A 19,549-nucleotide genomic window follows, 5' to 3' on the forward strand; every position below is an offset into this window, starting at 1 on the left:
GCACATTTGATTGGAAGCAATCACTTTTTGAGAGTTAAATTAGTGCATTCAATGACTGAATTGTATGTTCCAGAGGTGATAATCATATTTCAGAATACAGTGGGACAGGACTCTATTAAGAGTAGAAGGGTAGAGCAGAGTAAGAGAGTTGAGATCCAGAAGTTGATCTAGAGGCTGGGATGGAGGGAAGCCAGAGTCAGGATGTCAACTCTAGATTGAAACCCTTTTGGTAGAGAGTCTACATCAGAGAAATCCAAAATGGGTGTTCTAGGCATGATTCTGAAGAATCCAGGGGTAGTCTTTGAAGGTGGTGTATTGTACAATCATCAGCATCCATCATAAAATGCACTTGCAGTCATTCGGATGGAGTTCTAAAGCAGAACTCTTGTTCTGAAGGAGAAGACTGTAGTGATTCAATCAGGGTCTCAGGTGACAGGATCTTGGTGCTGCCCCAGCCTGGGGGAGGGGCAATGCAGTCAGTGTGTAGCTGTTCCTCTCACCTTCCACCTCAGTCTGTCTTGGTCTCTGGGGTGCAGGGGACTGCCTCAGCCTCCTTCCTGTGTTCTAGGATTCTCCCAGTGATGCCTTGTCCATGAGTAGTTGCTAGCTGTTCTTCCTGTGATGGGGAGTGAAGTCAAAAACCACCTCTGTCACCATCTTGGCAATGTCACTGCTCTAGTCTTTGGGACTCTATTACTGAGTACAGTATCCCAAATGAAACCGTTCAGCACTTTGCACTCTCAGTTCCTCAGATTCTTCTTTTCCAATTATCTTGTCCTTCACTCGACTTTACCAACCAACTCCCAAGGTCACAGTGCAGATATTGTCTTCACCAATTACTAGACTTTCTTCAGGGTCTCAAACTCTCCAAACATACTCTTATCTTTCCGGTTTACTTTCTTCAGTACCAAGTACTTCAAAACTTCAACCCCCTGGGGCATATAATCTGTTGATGATATTGCTTTTTCACTGTCACTTATCCACTTCCATTTCTGATTTCACTCCTTGTCCAAAAATGTGATGTCTCTACATTCCCTTCACTGCATATACCTTAATTTCCTTGCCCCCATATCCTTTGTAGACATTCACTTGTAAAACTCGAGCTCTGCTTCATCATTAAATGCAACGTTCTGCTTCATCAGCTGTGCATGTGGCACTAAAGAACCTAGCGCTATGGTAACAGGTCTTGGTTTATATTCATGATCACTAGTCTCAAGCAGCACCTTAGTATTCCAGCATTAACTTTTCTAAATGACTGTTTCACTTCCTATCTCTATTCTAATCCCTCCTCACTCCTCCATATTCTCAGATGATAATCTTTCTTCTGAATTTACTGAGAAACAAAAACAAACAGGAATGTGGAATACAGAATATTTACACACTCTCACCATCACATCTACCAAATTAGCTATATCAGTTGGAACCATTACATTCTGCTTACATATCTGATACTATGGATGAAATTTCTCAGTTCCTATCTGTGGTCAGCCTATATATATAAAACATACACAAGTATATATATATTCATGTGTATATACACATACATGTATATTTAAAGATTTTATATATAAAATATTGTAAATGAACTTCCTTTAAGTACACATTCCATTTTTGCTATTATTAAACTCCCTTTACAGTAAAAAAAAAAAAAAAAAAAACCTGAAAGAAATATATTAACTTCTTATCTTCACAACCTTCATTCTGTCTCTAATCACAGCAGTGATACTTCTGACCACTGCCTCTTTACCAATGGAAAAGTCTCAAGGCCACAAATGTGCTACATACTTCTAAAGCCAGTGCTCCATTCTTGGGCTTCATCTTTCTCAAAATATCAATAATTTGACACAATCAGTCCCATTCTTAAAGTAACGTACTCTCTAGGCGTCTAGAAAAATCAGTGTTTCTTGGGTTTCACCTTCTTCTGCCCTTCTTGAGCTCAATCTTGATTTCTCTTCATGTCTTCAGTTCTACATGTGAGTGTCTTATCCTTTCATTTATTCTGTGCCTACCTACACTCACTCCAAAGGTGATATCTTCAAACCTCAGGGCTTTAGATGCCATCTATAGGCTGACAACTCTCAACTTTATATCTTTAAACCCACTTCTCTAGCTGTTCCATTACTCAGGCAAAACAATTAATCATTTTTAACTCCTCTCTTTCTCACTTATTCCATATTAAATCAATCCTCACATTCTTTAAGTCCTATATTCCTAATATATCACAAACTGACCACTTATCACCACCCTCATAACTGCCAGCCTTGCTCAAGATGACATTATCTTTTGTCTGTTTGACACTAATGCAAGATGTTAATAATAGGGGAAACTGGGGTGGGGATGTGTGTGGGGCAGGCATAGGGCCTACATGAGGACTATTTATTTTCCTCTCAATTTTTATGTAAATCTAAAACTTCTCTAGAAAATAAAATCTATTAAAATCCTTAAAAATCTTACATGCTAAAAGTCTATTAAGTCTGTAGTCAGTTAAACATTTCTAGTGGTATAACATTTAACTTCAGTGTCTATACTACTGAACAAATTGCATTTCCTTTTAATTACTAAGTAAAGAAAATTAAATACTTTATAGCATATTGTCTGTTAGCAGAATATGGTCTTCTTTGGTAAAAACCCTCAGTTTAAATACAGTGTCTTCAAAAGGAGAAATATAATTGCCTTCCTAAATTTAGGAGAAGTAGGGCTGTTTTTAATGCAAGTACAGTAACTATAGTGGTATCCTATATTGATGGCAATTTTCCACAAAATTCCCTGAATAACAAAAAGTAAACAAATAGCCCAGGACATTCTGAATTGTAGTCTTTAGCTAATGCAATATTTCTTTGATGTTTACAGTTTATTTTTAAAACTAGAAGTCTCTATTACATAAAATATCTGTTGTCATTTTAATGTAGAATATTTAAGGTATTAATAGTTAAATCAGTTTATGTTTATCCAAACTGTGGAAAAATTGGAATTCCAAGGAGTTGCATGATCTTTATTTCACGAAGTAGCTGTAAAAAGTCTTACATTGGCCTATCTACATGGGATGTATTCACTTGATGACCTAGGTATGAAGGGCAAAATGGACATGTTGAGGGGAAAAAAAAAAAAGGCAGTAAATAGCCTGTTGGATGACCAATAGATTCAGGAATTTTTCCAGTACATTTCCCACTTCATTAATTTATATGCATTCAGGGAATGTCAGTTTGCTTTCATTTATTTGCTTACCTAATAGTTCTTTATCAGGAGGCTAAATGTGCTAGAACTTGCACACTATTAGTGGAAGAAATCTCCATTATTTACAGACATTCTTAGATGAATTGGACAGCAGCATTCCAAGCTGGTAGCTTTTAAAGCATGTATTGCTGTGTGATATTCTAAATATGAGAAGCCTTCATTCTCCACCAGGTTGGATAATGTGCTTCCTCATTTATATATATAACCTATACGCAAGGAGGTTTGAGTCAGATATTTGAGAATATTTTTCATACTGTTTCTAGAAACTTCTAGCCAAATGCAAAGTAAACCAATCATGTTTGAACTCATCCAACTTAGAATGTACTTCATTGGGAAAACATTATTTAAACCAGCAGTTCTCAACTCTGAAGGTCCTAGACAATTTTTCTGGAGGTCTGTGAGATCAAAACTGCTTTCATAATGACTTAAAGATGTGTTTCACCCTTTTTACTATATTGGCTTTGTTTTGATAGTACAAAATAAATGGCAGGTAAATCTGTTGACAGTTGGTTCTAGTGACTCAGATGGTTGGCAGTGATTATGTTCAAAGAAAGGTGCAAGGAAATATTTTGAAATTTTGGAATCTGAACGTTACTCTAGTGAAAGAATGCTTACTACCGTCTCATTGGTTTTCATATGTACAGAATTAGAATTCTGTTTTAAGAAATGTGCTCTACATATCTGTTTTCCATCTTTATTCCATCAGCACTAAGTCTCCTTTGACTTTCGTAATGTTACTAAAGCTATGATGGCAGGGATGCATTGAAATTAAAGTGTGCCAGCTTTATTCTACTTACTATTTAGGGGAAGAAATATTTTCTTCAAATTTTCATACTGTATACATTTTGTAAATCATGACTACATTTCCATTTACTTATTCCTTGCTGTTATTTAAAATAGATTTTTCCCTATCATCACTGTTAAGCTAAGTTGATCATAAACATTTTCTACTAGGAAATATGTAAAACAAAATATTTAAATATTTTTCTATATTTTAAAACACTTATCCTACTGTATCATTAACTTTTTTTCTTATATTAAGCAATCCAGCTACTGCTATAACCGTAGATTATTTTCGATAACAGTCATCAAAATTATTCAGAGGAAATTAATCAAAGTTTCTTGGTGAAGAGATTTCTGGAATGATATGGCTGTTGGTTCAGTTACAAAATAACCAAAATTATAATAGACAGTTGCAGAAGTTTGGAACTCAGAAGCTTAAATATAATTCAACAAATAACGAGGTGTCCATTTCTGTTTCAGAAACATTTTTAGAAACATTGCACTTTTGGAATCTCTTCTGGTTCTTTGAAACTTCCATAAGAAGTGGCCGATACCATGTTTATAGGTTATGTATGCAGAAGTTCATTCCCAAGTCAGTTTGCATCTTCTCTTTAAAGGAGGAGTATAATATTTGAATTATAAAGTTTTCTATTTGAATCTTATTCAATGAAAGAAGGACTTTGTTCCGTCTTAACTTTCCACCGCAGGAAAGCAACCCATATAAATGCAGTTAGGTGCCTATAAGTGAAACAGTTTCATTCATGGAGAAGTTGCAGGGTAAGTAACTTCCACTCCATATGTTTTTGTCATTTTGGAAAATTGTAATCTGGAAAGATATTTGTATGATAGAGGCAAACATTTCTTCCTTTTATCATTATAATTATCCCTCTTATCATTATAGTCCTTTTCAAACACTTAGAGGTTTTCTTCTGAATAAAAACTGATTATTAGATTATGATGTCCTCCCTATCCTCTGTGGGAAATTAAGCATTAGTCCTTCGATTTGTCAATCAAAAAATATCACTTGTTTCCCCTTCTCTTAACATACATATCTTACTGTATTTTTGTAGTCTGTTTATTTATAAAACATATTTTTGAAGACTTTTTCTTTTCTACTTATTCTTCTCATGAATTTTATTTTGAAATAACATTGTATCTCTTTCTAACTTTGGATATCTAATTCTTGTTTTAATAAGAGCTTGAGCCTTAGTTGTAATCAATTAACTAAGAGTAATTACTGGTTTTTAAATATTCCTTTAGTTTCTAACTTGTTTTTCTTTGTGGCTTTTTAGATACAAGTCATGTGGCTTTTAATAAGATTGCCATTTTCTATGTTTTATAAAGGTTTCACCACATATTTGTAGAAACAGATTTTTCTGACTCACTAGCAGGTTGTCACCTGTGTAGATGGCCTATAGGGTGGCAGGCACTGTCTTAATACCTAGGCTGAATTGCTAGAGTACAGAGCCATGAGGAAGAGTTTCCAAATCCTGTTATAATAAGTAAAATTGAGTAGTTTTGTACTGAATATTCTTGTTCTTAATGTTTACATTCCTTTAAGAGTTTTACAATTCTCATCACGTTTCATCTTTGCATTTCTGTAACTGATGTTTCTGCAATTTCCTTTTCTTTTGGTTGAAATAACAAGGAATAACAGTATTTTTATACCCATGTTCAACGTTAGTTGGCGATTAAGCCTGGTGATTCAAGACCTGTGATAAAAGATTAAAACTTGGGACAAAAATGGCAATTTCATTTCTTTCATTAAGTTTCATGGTGCTGGAATTCACTCCAATACCCAAAGGCAAAGAGGCACATAGCCCAGTGCGCTTAAAAAGCTTCCTTCTGAAAGCAGACATCTGTTGTGTGTTGAGTAAAATAAAACAGGGAAGGAAGGATTGTTTGTTCCCTGGGTACTTTATTAGTGTTCTCTACTATTCAGATTCTCAAAGAGGAAAGTGGGAAATATATACATCATGGTGCTGATCAAATACAAGTGCTGTTGTCATGAAAATTAATATTATTTGACAATGTTTTGTCTTCCTTTGATGTTAGACAAGATATTATTATTCTCTGCGCAAACACTTTAGCATATTGGTCAGGTTAATGCAACTTGAAGTCAGTTTTAATAAAGATCAATATCAAAACCTTTGTGAGATACCAGTTACAAATTAAATACACTTAGTGTTTTCTCACACATCTTGATGAGACTTTTCTACTCTATGGAAATAGATGCCCTACAGTTGTCTGTAATTTGGATAAAATTAACACCAATTAAGTGTCCCTTATCAAGAAACCACACCATAAACACTTGTAATATTGCTGCCCCAGGTGATCCAATGGAATCCTGAAGTGTTCTCTCAACTACAAATTTGTCACATAATATCATAGCTTTGATTCTACAGTTGCTATGGTACCCTGAACAAATACTCAGTATTAGTCTCTCAGGACATAAATTAAGAATCATCAGTATTGTAGAATGTCAATGCTTAGTTCCCACTGACCATGATGCTGGTTTAATTTATTGAAAAGAAAAGAAAAATAACTCTGAGCTGAAATAAACTGTTTAATAGAATGCTTTGTATATAAATAAATAAGATTATCTAGGTCAATACATGTTAAAGCAATGCCAATAATTGTTAGACTTATTAAGGCATCAAGTCATCCAATTCTTGAATATTTCAAAAGTTCATTATATAGCGACAAAGCAATGAAATATTCTAGATTCAAGCGATACTGTTATTTAAGATAACATTCTTAAGAGCTCTGGAATCTTTGGATATATTCAATTGGCTTAATTCTATTGTAGATACCCTAGAATTAATTTTGATTTGGCTTAATATATAAATATTATAGCAACTGAAATATATGCCATATTTACTCTTATTGTGTTTAACGTCTTTATTGAGATCTAATTCATATACACTTTTTTTTTTAAAACATCTTTATTGGAGTATAATTGCTTTACAATGGTGTGTTAGTTTCTGCTTTATAACAAAGTGAATCAGTTATACATATACATATGTTCCCATATCTCTTCCCTCTTGCATCTCCCTCCCTCCCACCCTCCATATCCCACCCCTCTAGGTGGTCACAAAGCACCAAGCTGATCTCCCTGTGCTATGCGGCTGCTTCCCACTAGCTATCTATTTTACATTTGGTAGTGTATATATGTCCATGCCACTCTCTCACCCTGTCACATCTTAGCCCTCCCCCTCCCCATATCCTCAAGTCCATTCTCTAGTAGGTCTGTGTCTTTATTCCCGTCTTGCCACTAGGTTCTTCATGACCTTTTTTCTTTTTTCTTAGATTCCATATATATGTGTTAGCATACTGTATTTGTTTTTCATGTACACTTTTAAAGTGTTCAATTCATTGGTTTCTAGTAAAATAGAGTTGTCCCACAATTACTACAATCTAAGTTTAAAACATTTTTGTTATCTCAAAAAAGAAAACACAAACCCATTATCAGTCATTCCTCATTCTCCCTATACCCCCAGCCCTTGGCAACCACTAGCCTACTTTCTACCTCTGTGGAGTTACCTATTTTAGAATAGGTAACTCCTATTCTATAGATTCTATATTCTATAGAATCATAGAATATATGACCTTTTGTGACTGGCTTCTTTCACTTAGTATAGTGTCTTCAAGATTCATCCATATTGTAGCATGGATCAATACTTCATTCTTTGTATGGCTGAATAATAGTGCATTGCATGGATATACCACATTTTTTCTTCATTTTTCAGTTGATGAGTATTTGGGTTGTTACACTCCTTGTCTACTATGAATAATGCTGTTATGAACATTCATTTACAAGCTTTGTGTAGATGTATGTTTTTATTTCCCTTGGATTGCTGGATCATAAGGTAACTCTATGTTAACTTTTTTTTTATTGGGGTATAGGTGTTTTACAATGTTGTGTAAGTTTCTTTTGTACAGTGAAGTGGAATTCCCTGTGCTATATAGCAGGTTCTCATTAGTTATCTATTTTATACATATTGGTGTATATATATCAATCCCAATCTTCCAATTCATCCCACGCCCCCCTTCCCCCCTTGGTGTCCAAATGTTCATTGTCTATGTCTGTGTCTCTATTTCTGCCTTGCACCAAACTCTTTTCCACAGTGGCTGTACCATTTTACATTCTCACAAGCAATGTTTGAGGGTTCCAGTTTCTCTGCATTCTCACCACCACTTGTCAGAGTTCATCTTTTTTATTAAAGCCAACCTCGTGGAGGTGAAGTGGTACCTTATTGTGGTTTTGATTTGAATTTCCTTATTGTGGTTTTGATTTGAATTTCCTTAATGACTAACAATGCTAATCCTGTTTTCATGTACTAATTGGCTATTTGTATATTTTCTTGGGAACAACTTATTCAGATTCTTTGTCCATTTTTAAAAAAATATTGAGTTGTGTTTTTTGTATATTCTGGATATAAATCCCTACTCAAATACATGATTTGCAAATATTTTCTCTCATTACATATATTGTCTTTTCAACCTCTTGATAGTTTCATGTGAAGCATAAAACTTTTAGAAATAATTTTAAACAAGTCCAATTTGTTTATTTTTTCTTTTGTTGCTTGTGCTCTGCTGTTCTGTGTAAAAAACATTGACTATTTCAATGTCATGAAGATTTACTCCCATGTTTTCTTAGAGTTTTATAGTTTTAGATATATTTAGGTCTATGATTCATTTTGAGTTAATTTTTATAAATGAGGTGAGCATAATTCAAAATTATGCTTGTGGATATCTAATTGTCCTGGAACTATTTGTTGAAAAGATAATTCTTTGCCTCACTGAAGTATCTTGACACCCATATCAAAACCCAGCTGACCCTGGACTCTTGATAGACATTTAGGTCAATGGAATAAAAGTGTATCCTTCTGCCAGTAAAGCATTGGCTTGATTACTACAGTTTTAGTTAAGTATTGAAATCAGGAAATGTAAGTTCTCCAGATTTATTCTTCTCTTCTAATTCTTCTGTTCCTGTTTTCATACTTTTGTTGTTGCCAAGAATGTTGAGCTCTATCACAGATTTAGCTACATGTGTTCCCAAAGAGAAGGAAATACTGGCACTAAAGTACAGCTACTTGGACAATTATTCTGGGTTGGTTTTTTTGTTTTGTTTTGTTTTTGTTTTGTTTTGGTCACTAAGATGACAATAAAACCTTTGGGAATGTAATTTTTATCATTCATTCACTGTAAGGTCCACTTAGAGAAAACTGTCTCCAGGTTTCCCAAAATATAGTTTCCTTAAAATGGGAATCTCTCAAATCTGAACCATGTGTCATTCTTTATCGAATTACTCAGTTGAACCATTCACTTAAAAGCAAACTTATTCCTTTTGCTCTGAAGAATTTAATTCTGTCATTCAGCTGAGATATAGTAGTTTCATTAACCCTGTATCTATATAATAATTGCATTATTATTAGCTTATAATAATGTTACCTTAGCTCATTAGAAAATTTATAGTTTAGTAAATTATTTCAGCAATTACATTTATGCCCTGCTTATTACTTGTTTAACATTTCTTAAACATTTTAACAATTGTCTGGTAGGCAATAAATCTACTCACTTTACGTGGAAAGTACTTGGAAGAAATTTAGTAGCCAGTTTCATGAAAGGCCTGTGAAATTCAGTGACATATGTATTTAAAAAGAAGGCCAGTAAGGAAACTAATAAATAATTCTGGTAAATCACACCTATTATCATGGATTATAAGACCACAGAACATTTAGTATTCTGTTAAAATGAGATCACATTTTAATTTTGAATACCTTAGTAAGAATTAGCTGGTGTCACTGAATATAAATCATCCAATAATTTCCATATAGATAGCAATAAGATATTATATTTAATAACTTGAAGTTAATTCTGACATTGAAATATATGTAGAATCATGTAACACATGCTATATACTTAGCAAACTTCTCAAAAGGCAACCACTTTCCATCAGAGATCACCAGGAAGTTTTAGTAAAATGTTCCTGTTGATTTTAATGATTTTTTTTTTTTTTTTGGTGAAGAGTATATTGTGGTATAATCCTTAATGAAATGGTTCCAAATATTTCAGTTCCAATTAAAAATATCTGGAAAATTAGTCTGTACTAATTATTTAAAGTCAGCAAGTTGTCATGCTCACTTATTCCTTACAAAGGCTCTACATTACATGAGTTGGGTTTAGGGAATTTGTGAGCAGGACACTTATCTGAATTTGTGCCATCTTTCCTCATTACCTTAATCAAATTCCAAACTGCAGAGATTATAAAGACACCCCACTGTGGATGCCCTAGAGCAGAGTTGGAGCAGGTTGGCCAGAAAGAGTTGCCAGAATACCCAATGCTAAACATGTCACTTCAATTTCTGTGACATGGGTCCCGCTCAATTGCTAATGGAAAGATGTATCAAAACTGATTATCAATGGTTTCCAGCTAGATTTAGGTAAGGATGTATGTAATAAAAATAAAAATGGGTTTACGTGCTATTGTCTGCATCACCTAACAGGCTTTCTTTTTCTAGTCTTTCCTTTATGTCATTTTATTTTCCTTTCTTTTCAATGATGGAGATTAACATTTTCCAGGAATTGCAAGTCCTTTTTAGCTGAAGTCATTGTCTCCATACTACCAAGTCGTAGATGATAGCTGGACCTTATTATACTGCCAGTTTGATCAGATTATAATACATGGTGTAAACATTTTTCTTGAATCATAAATTTTTGGGAATCTACCCAGATTTCAGCCAGACTGGCCAGGGCCTGACCAGAGTAGCAGTAGGAACAAAGCAATTATTCTGTGCTCAACAGTAAGTATTGAACTGAATTTATCTGGCATATGAAAGTTTTAGGATACTATGGATATAGAATTTGCAAATTATGGTCTTCTTTCTTGGCAAGGATATTTAACAAAAGTGGAAGGGCATCTGTTGCTTTAGCCTACCCAACATTAATTTATTCTTTTTTTTAAACATGCAAAGACTATTCTAAGCACTTGAAATCTATACATGAATAAAATGAATATCCCTTCTGCATGGAATTCGCATTCCAGTGGAGAGAGACGGAGACAATTTATATATAAATCATACGACTGCTGGAAAAAAAATTGATGTTCTCGCTTTGGGTACAGGTTGCAATGTTAAATATGGTGTCAGATTTGAATAAATACATGGAAGATGTTAATGAAAGTTAATCATTCAGATAACTGTTGAAAGAAGGTTCCAGGCAGAAGGAACAGTCAATACAAAGCCCCTGATGGGAAGGATCAAGTAGAGAAAGAAACAGGAAGATATATGAGAGAGCACCGTGTACTTTTTAAAAATTTTATTTATTTTTGGCTGTGTTGGGTCTTTGTTGCTGCGTGTGGGCTTTTCTCTAATTGCAGTGAGCGGGGGCTACTCTTCGTTGCGGTGCGTGGGCTTCTCATTGTGGTGGCTTCTCTTGTTGCAGAGCATGTGCTCTAGGCACGCGGGCTTCAGTAGTTGTGGCTCGCGGGCTCTGGAGCGCAGGCTCAGTAGTTGTGGCGCACGGGCTTAGTTGCTCCATGGCATGTGGGATCTTCCTGTACCAGGGCTCGAACCCGTGTCCCCTGCATTGGCAGGTGGATTCCTAACCACTTCGCCGCCTGGGAAGTCCCAGCACCGTGTATTGATGAAACTGTGTGTGTCCTTGAGTAGGTGAACGAGCATGGGATCATGGTGCACAAGTGGGAACAGGGAAAGTTAAAGTGTGTGTGTGTATGTGTGTGTATCTGCAGCACTTTCAAGAAGCTCACAACCTGTGAGAGAGAGAGAGACGATGACTATTATAATTTAGTTCGATAACTTTAAGATCAAGGGTAAAGGTAAACAACAGAGATAGAGTATTTGTTTTGAATGTGAAGAGGCTTTTATTTGCTTTTCACAACCTAAATGCCTAAGAATACACTAAATGTCACAAGACCTTCATCAACAGTTCATTCCTTACTTAATATCAGAATTTATAACTGTGAATGAGGAAAATAAAAACTTTTCTTCACTTTTATTTTTTTATTTGGTAAAGATTTTGGTTTCTTAAATTAAAAAAATTTTTTTTTCCTTTTTAAAAAAATTTATATTGGAGTATATTTGACTTAAATGTTGTGTTTCTGGTGTACAGCAAAGTGATTCAGTTATACATATATCTATTCTTTTTCAGATTCTTTTCCCATATAGGTTATTACAGAGTACTGAGTAGAGTTCCCTGTGCTATACAGTAGGTCCTTGTTGATTATCTATTTTATATGTAATAGTGTGTATATGTTAATCCCAACCTCCTAATTTATCCCTACTTCTGATGTTAGACCCCCAGACTGGGGAGCCTGACATGGGGCTCAGACCTCTCACTCCTGTGGGAGAATCTGTGTGATATAATTATTTTCCAGCCTGTGGGTCACCCACCCGGCGGGTATGGGATTTGATTGTATCATGAATGCACGCCTCCTGCCATCTCGTTGTGGCTTCTTCTCTGCCTGTAGAAGTAGAGTATCTTTTCTGGCAGGTTCCAGTCCTTTTTTGTCAACGGTTATTCAGCAGTTAGTTGTGATTTGGGTGTTTTTGTGAGAGGAGGTGAGCTCAGGTCCTTCTACTCCACCATTTTGTCTGGGGATTGGAAAATAAAAACTTACTTTGTTCCAGATCAGCCTTGACCAGTGCATGTGGCCTTGGGTCCCTCTTAGGGAAGGATGGACCTTTGCCTTTACTCCAGTCCTATTTGTTCTTAAAGGTTTTAAGGAAAGAGAGGCACTTTTGAAGGCACTGGGTCAACACCAATCCAAACAGCACAGACCTCTAAGAGAGGATCCAGATTCTCTTGGTCCCTTTCCTATTTGTCCAAATTAATGCTAGAGCTGGTGGAGTATCTTCCCACCAGTAGTAAAGGGTCACTCTCCCTATGCCCTTCTTCTCCACAGACCTGGCTGCAGTTAGGGCCTGCAGATTCCTCTCCTTCACCCTCCTCAGAATCTATTGTATCTTCCCCTCCACCTGCCAGGACCTTCCGACTCCATGGCTCTGTGGCTGCATCCACTGCAGCCCGGCCTAAGCTCAATAGCAGAGAATTTAAGAAAAGCTACATCATTTGGGCCAGGGTAATTGCACTGACCTCTACTCAGTGTGTTCCAAGGGCCAGCAGCATCAGTACCACCTGGCAACTTGAGAAATGGAAAAATCATGAACCCTGCTTGACACCCACTGAATCATTATTGGCATTTTAACAAGATCCTAAGGTGATTCATAGAGTATTAAAGTTTAAGAAGCCTGTTTTAAAGGATTTTAGGAGTAGAGTCGTGGTCCATTCCATAGAGAAGAGAGAATGTGAGCAAAGGCATGGGGAAAGAAAGAAAATGAGCACCATGACTGCCACCAAACCCACCCTGTTGTGGGCTAAAAATTACAAAGAGTTCAGGGCTCCTGGAGAACAAAATAAAACCTGGGATTACCCTGGTAGGTAATATGAGAGAGAAAATGAGAGGAGGGTTTATGTGCTCATCTTGGCACTGGGAGCTCTTGAGGGGTCTGTCAAATGGGGAGATAAGATCAGAATTGGATGTTAGCCAAGTCTTCGAGGTGAGGTCTGAATTACACCTTGGGCATTTTCCATTGCATTTTCAACATCCTTAACACAAATTTAGAAAATATAACACTTCCACCAGTATTTTGTATCACTTTGGTTTTTTCTTTGTATGCTATTTTACATAACAAATGTCATGCATTACTCACAATATTGTGAGTCTTTTTTCCAAAGTTAAATATCATAAAATAGCATTATGAATTCTAATTAAACATTTTAATGTCTTCAGAATGTTCTGTCAGAGTGATGGACTATAATTAAACATAAAACTTTCAGTAATCAGGTCAGTTTGACTTTTTCATGAACATAATGAAAAATATTTGTGCAAAAAGAGCTTTTAGGTGTCTGATATTATTTTTCAGACATTTCAATACATGAATTTTTAAAAATATGAATGTTAAAACTTTTGGTATACATTTCCAAAATGCATTACAAAATTTATTTACTCCAGTTATTCCAATTTCAAATATAATAAAAAGTATCATATTCTACTTAAAACTCTGTTGTTCTTATAGTTGTACCAAAATATTCCTTAAATATCTAATAATACCCGTCTGTAATTAAGCTTTCCAAGTAGTTACCATATATCCCATATTGGTATTCCTATATTAAAATCCCAAGTGATAGAAAAGCTGAAAATTTATAAATTGAAGAAAAAGTACAAAAAGATAACATTTCTCATTCATTAAATAAATGATTTGGGAACTGCCCTTGGTAATGCCAAATAGGTGGGTTTTTTCCAAGTAGATATTTGAAAGAAAATGAAAATGTGAAATAATCTGACATTCCAGAATAATTAGTCAATCATTATTAGCCTATTACCTTATTCTTCTAATTTTTATCCTGATAGAAAATTAATCTTTAATGAGGCATGAACGTTGAGCATCCTGATTTCTCCCCAAATAATGAAATTGGATGCAAGACTGTATCTGAGGAAGCAAAATTAGTCTGGATGCCTGGCCTACAAGGCAGGCATTTTATAAGCACATTTAAGTAATATATATAGACATGTTTGTACTTTAATAAATATTTTTGTAACATTTATCTAGCAAAATAGACAACACTTGATTTGAATAACTTGATGTAAAATATAATGATTAAATCCAACATAAGCTTAATATATTAACAAATACATGTAGAATACCTGTAAAAAAATTTCTGGTTCAACATTTATCTATAAACTAGGAAAAGTGAGGTCCACAAAAACCTGCACAGGTTAGATAAGGGAGAACTTTGATGGTAAGAAAGTAAACTTGGATTATGTATATAAAAGTAATTCTGTTAGGTGTATATATAAACTTAAGAATTGTGGATGTCAAAAAATGTGTGTATTAATAAAAATGTCTGGAAGTTTGACATCCAGAAATAAAAATAATATTTGAGAGTTAATTTTGATACACCTTAACAATGTTTACTTCATGGGCACAAATAATTGATGAAAAGCGTTTATAGAATGGTGAGGGTATGAAGAGAAATAGCTTTTTTCACCTGGAAAATAATAATGCCAACTCAACTCTATATAATTCTTTCTAATGTTTAAAATTATTTAACTTGAATAACACTGGCCAAGGGATCAGAGAATTGGGATTCGTTTTCACATTTAGCAGTAATTTGACTTTGCACAAGGTGAGGAAGATTTGATTATCCTTACAATTTTATTAAATACTGAAATTATTAACCTTATTTTACTATAGTGCCATAGCTCAGCAGTCTGCTTGGAGAGGCAAGATTTTTGTCTTGAAGCTGCATATGCATGGTAATTTCCACAAGATTTTGAAATATTCAATTGGAGGAATATGGTTGCTAGATATTGTTGTGAGGAAGAGAAAGACACTAAAACCTACCCCATGGAACCTCCACTCAGGCTAAACAACTTGGCAACTTAATTAAACACCTATTGAAATGTGTTTATATATAGAAAAAATAAAATTGAAGATCTACCTCACATCATGTACAAAAATTAACTCCATCTTGATCTAGGACTTAAATGACAAATACAAATCTTTAACAAATTTTAGTTGAAAATAAATACTTCTCTAAGCTTTGAATGGGGAAGTACTTTTATTAAATACATCCTAACTGTAAAAAAAGTTGATAAATTTTGCTTAATAAAATGACTATTATTCATCCAAAGAGCTCTTAAATAAAATGGAAAAAATAAGTTATAAACTTGATAACACTTGGTGAAGATACTTGGAACACTTATAACTGACAAAGGGTTAGTATCGAGTTTATAACATAAACATGTACAGATAAAAAAGAAAAGAGCGAGCTCCAAATAGAGTAATGAGCAGAAGACCTGAACAGGAACAAAAGAAGAAAATCATTGAGCCAATAAAAATATAAAGAGATATCAACCATAATTTATTGATCAAGGACTGGCAAAAGTTTTAATATCTCACACCACCAAGTGTTGGCGAAGATATGCTCAAACAGGATCCCATCTAACTGCCTTTGGGAGGTAAGTTAGTTAGTAAATCATTTTTGGGAGACATTTTAGCATTATCTTGAAAAATTAAACATTAAAAAATATAACTTGGCAATTCTCCTCCTACGTATGTCTCCAGAGACTACTTTGCACATATGCATCAGGAGATCTACACAAGAGTGTTCAGAGCAGCTCAAGCCTGCAAACAGTCTAATACTTACGGACAGGAGGGTGGTGTACTGTCATGGCACCATCATACAGTACGATCTGGTAAACCAGAACAAAGAGGCTAGAGTGAGTCACCAATACGGATGAGTCTTAGCAGTTGAATTAAAAAAGAAAGTATCAGAAGATTACATAGAGCATAATACCCATTTTTTTAATGTTTAAGTTAAAAACAAATAAAAGAATACATTTTAAAGAATATTTCTATTTGTACCATTATGTGTGTGTCTATATAAGTGTACACATATACACTTAGCATATGTATATGCAAACATATACACTATACTTAAATATATATATAAATACACACATGCAAATATGTAAAACTATTTTCAAAATCTTGAGAATAATAAGGTAGGAGAGCCCAGGTTAGAAATGGGGGAGGAGTGCCTACATAGAAAAGATTTTGTCAAATTCTAGACTCCATGTAGATGTTTATTTTATTATTGAGTATATGAACTAATTCTATAATTAAAAATAAGTATTCCTACACATTCATGTATATATACCAAAAAAGAATGTGTCATGCAAAAAAGAGCTTGCTTTTAAAAGGATTTTCTTATTTCAATCATCTTACCTGAAGCATTTGCTATTTTGCTTTCAGCTTGATGATTTCCTGAATCAGATCCATAAGCTCCAGAGATCTTTGGATGAACAGAAAGAAACAAATGAAAACTTGGAAATTAAACTCAGGCACTTACAAAACTGGTAATTATTTCACAAAATATGTCAAATTCAAGATCAAGATCTTAGATAGGGAAATCTTGATGTCCTTTTTTTCTCATATTTTCTTAACAAAAATAATGTTATAGATATTTAACTAGAAATATTAAAAGAAACTTACAGGTACTCAGTACTTAAATTTATGGGCTTCTTGGCTCTTATTGTTTTTTCCCCCCAATAAATGTTACGTGTTATGATAAAGACAATTTAAATATCATTTAAAAGCAACTCTAGTTCTAAAGGTGTAAAATTTCTGAAAGGCAAAAGGAGCTTTCAGAATACATTTCACATAAACTGAAAGAGTTATAATACCTGCAAGAAAATAGAAGTTGTAAACAATACAGTTTGCTGGGTAGTTGATAAGAGAATCACTGTACTTAAGAAAAAGTAACGGTTTAAGTAATTGATAGACATTAAACACATATTCACAATCTATGTGGTAAGGGTGGCATGTTGTGTGAAAAATGTTTTCACCCCAGAGAGGTAACAATAAATTTGGTATAATTCTTCATACAAGGCAAAAGTGGACAGAGGTGTCAAACAAACACTATGATTTGCATTATAAAGAGACTGAAGGAGCAAGCTAAGATTTGCACTCCAATTGATATGAATACTCTCAAAGTAATAGATCACCTGTGACTGAAGTTAAGGAAAAGCAACAAGCACCTCAGAAACTAAGAGGGCTTTTGACTTTTATCTGGGTAGACATTTTGCAGTAAAGTCATAGAAAAGCCCTCCCGCACTGGCAAGTACAATAGTATCTAGATATAAATCAGGTGGAAATAAAGCTATGATTTCCTCTGAGTTGGATGAAACAAAAGCAAAGTATAAAATTGTACGTAGAGGAATATTTGAGACCTTTTTATATAGTATAGTTTACTGCTTCATATTTACGTTTAGTTTTTTGAGATAAAGAAATTTACCTTAAGAAAAGACCCTATATAATCCTACATAGCTATTTCCAAATGAAGCCTACTTGTAAAATTTAACTCAGTCAATAATATTCCTGGTCTTCCTCCTTTCCCATTAGTGGGAATGAAAATTTACTAATCGATTTGTAAGTAAAACTTCCTCTCATCTGATCATCCAGCTTGTCTCTTTGTAAAAGGCTTCATCATTCACCCAGCCTTCCCTTCCATGCCTGTGTCTTTCTCTGACTGGTGGGAACTCTAAGGCCTGGGGACAAAGAGGCCCACCAGTGGCCTTCCACTGACCATTGCATATGCACTGGTGAAGGGTGTGGGCCCCAGGATGGGCTTTCATCTCAGCCACACCCTTCAAACTTCTATTAAGCCCTGTCTTAAGTCTTGCTTAGTTCTTAAAAGCAAATTGGCCATAACACTTTTCGTTATCTTTACCTGGAGACAGTTTCTTACTTTGAAACTGCTTTCTCTATTTCCTCTAAAATCTGCTTGAAAAATGAATAATTAATCTCTTTCACTTATTTTTCTCTTAAAAGAAGACATTTCTCAATTTCACATTCTGCCTGGGAATCTTGTTTTTTCGACCCACAGGTTTATTACATGCTTGTTATAGGTTCCATGTTCTCACAGGTGACACTAATGCTAATTGTTGCACCAACGCATAAATGTCTCCCTTTCTCCAGCCTCCAGTGACCATCCTTTCACACCAACAGCTTCCTCACCATCTTTCCATTCTCTAATTGTTGATGTCCCTAAACCAATGCCACCTATTTTGTTATGGCCGCCCCTCACTTCCAGATACCAGTGTCTGAGATCTCTATTGCTGCAAAGTGAATTACCCAAATACTTAATTGCCTAAAACATTTATTGTTTATCACAGTTCTGTGGATTTTCTAGGTTCAGCTGGGTGGTTCTTCTCCTTCACATAGAGGTGGCAGGGTTACTCATGCATCTGCATTCCACAGAGAGCTCTCTGGGGCTAGAATGTCCAAAATGACCTCACTCCTATATCTGATACTTTGGCTGGAGTGAGAAATGGCTGTTGCTTGTTGGGCTTCTCCCTTGCCCTGAGGAATCACCCTGGGGAGTCACACAGTGCCCCTTCCTTCAGATTCTATTGGTCAGAGTCTATGGCAGGTCACTAGGCCATCCCAGGTTCAAGAGTTGAGGAGATTGACCCCATGGCTTTATGGAAAGAACCATATGTGCACATAGGGACATCCTAGACGTTGTTGCCATCATTTTTGCAGACAAGGCAGATACCACGAATGCAGCAACTTTTGATTAGACTTCACTCCTACCTATATTCCTCAGGCTAAATCAGAAGATAAGCTTTGCTATTTATTATTTCTGTGACCTTGAGCATGTTACTTATAGTAGAACTATATAACACCCCCTTAAAGACTGAATAAAATAATGTCATGTGCTGTGTCAGATGTTTCTTATACATTAATAAATATGCAGCAAATATTAGTTTATTCATCTCACTCTACTTTTTAAGAGGCAATTTCCTTCAGAGAAAATATTTAGAAAGAAAATTTTTTTGCAAAAAAGAAAATATATCTTAAAGAAGTCTTGGAAATGCCTCCCAGAAAAATTTTAAAAAGTAATACTACTTGCCCTTGACTTCAACTACATAAACCTATAA

The 19,549-nt window shown here is 34.9% G+C and overlaps 1 protein-coding gene across 1 annotated transcript in view; it reads left to right on the top strand.

Moving 5' to 3' along the window:
• CCDC102B (coiled-coil domain containing 102B) overlaps positions 1-16,967 on the top strand; it is a 183,351-nt gene extending 166,384 nt beyond the window's left edge. Inside the window, exon 6 of the mRNA XM_068563554.1 lies at positions 16,860-16,967. Coding sequence (XP_068419655.1) covers positions 16,860-16,967 — 108 coding nt within the window. The remainder of the gene's footprint in view (positions 1-16,859) is intronic.
• Positions 16,968-19,549: the final 2,582 nt, after the last annotated feature.

This window comes from Eschrichtius robustus, chromosome 14 (genome assembly GCF_028021215.1).
Source record: "Eschrichtius robustus isolate mEscRob2 chromosome 14, mEscRob2.pri, whole genome shotgun sequence".
In the NCBI taxonomy this organism is placed as follows: Eukaryota; Metazoa; Chordata; class Mammalia; order Artiodactyla; family Eschrichtiidae; genus Eschrichtius; species Eschrichtius robustus.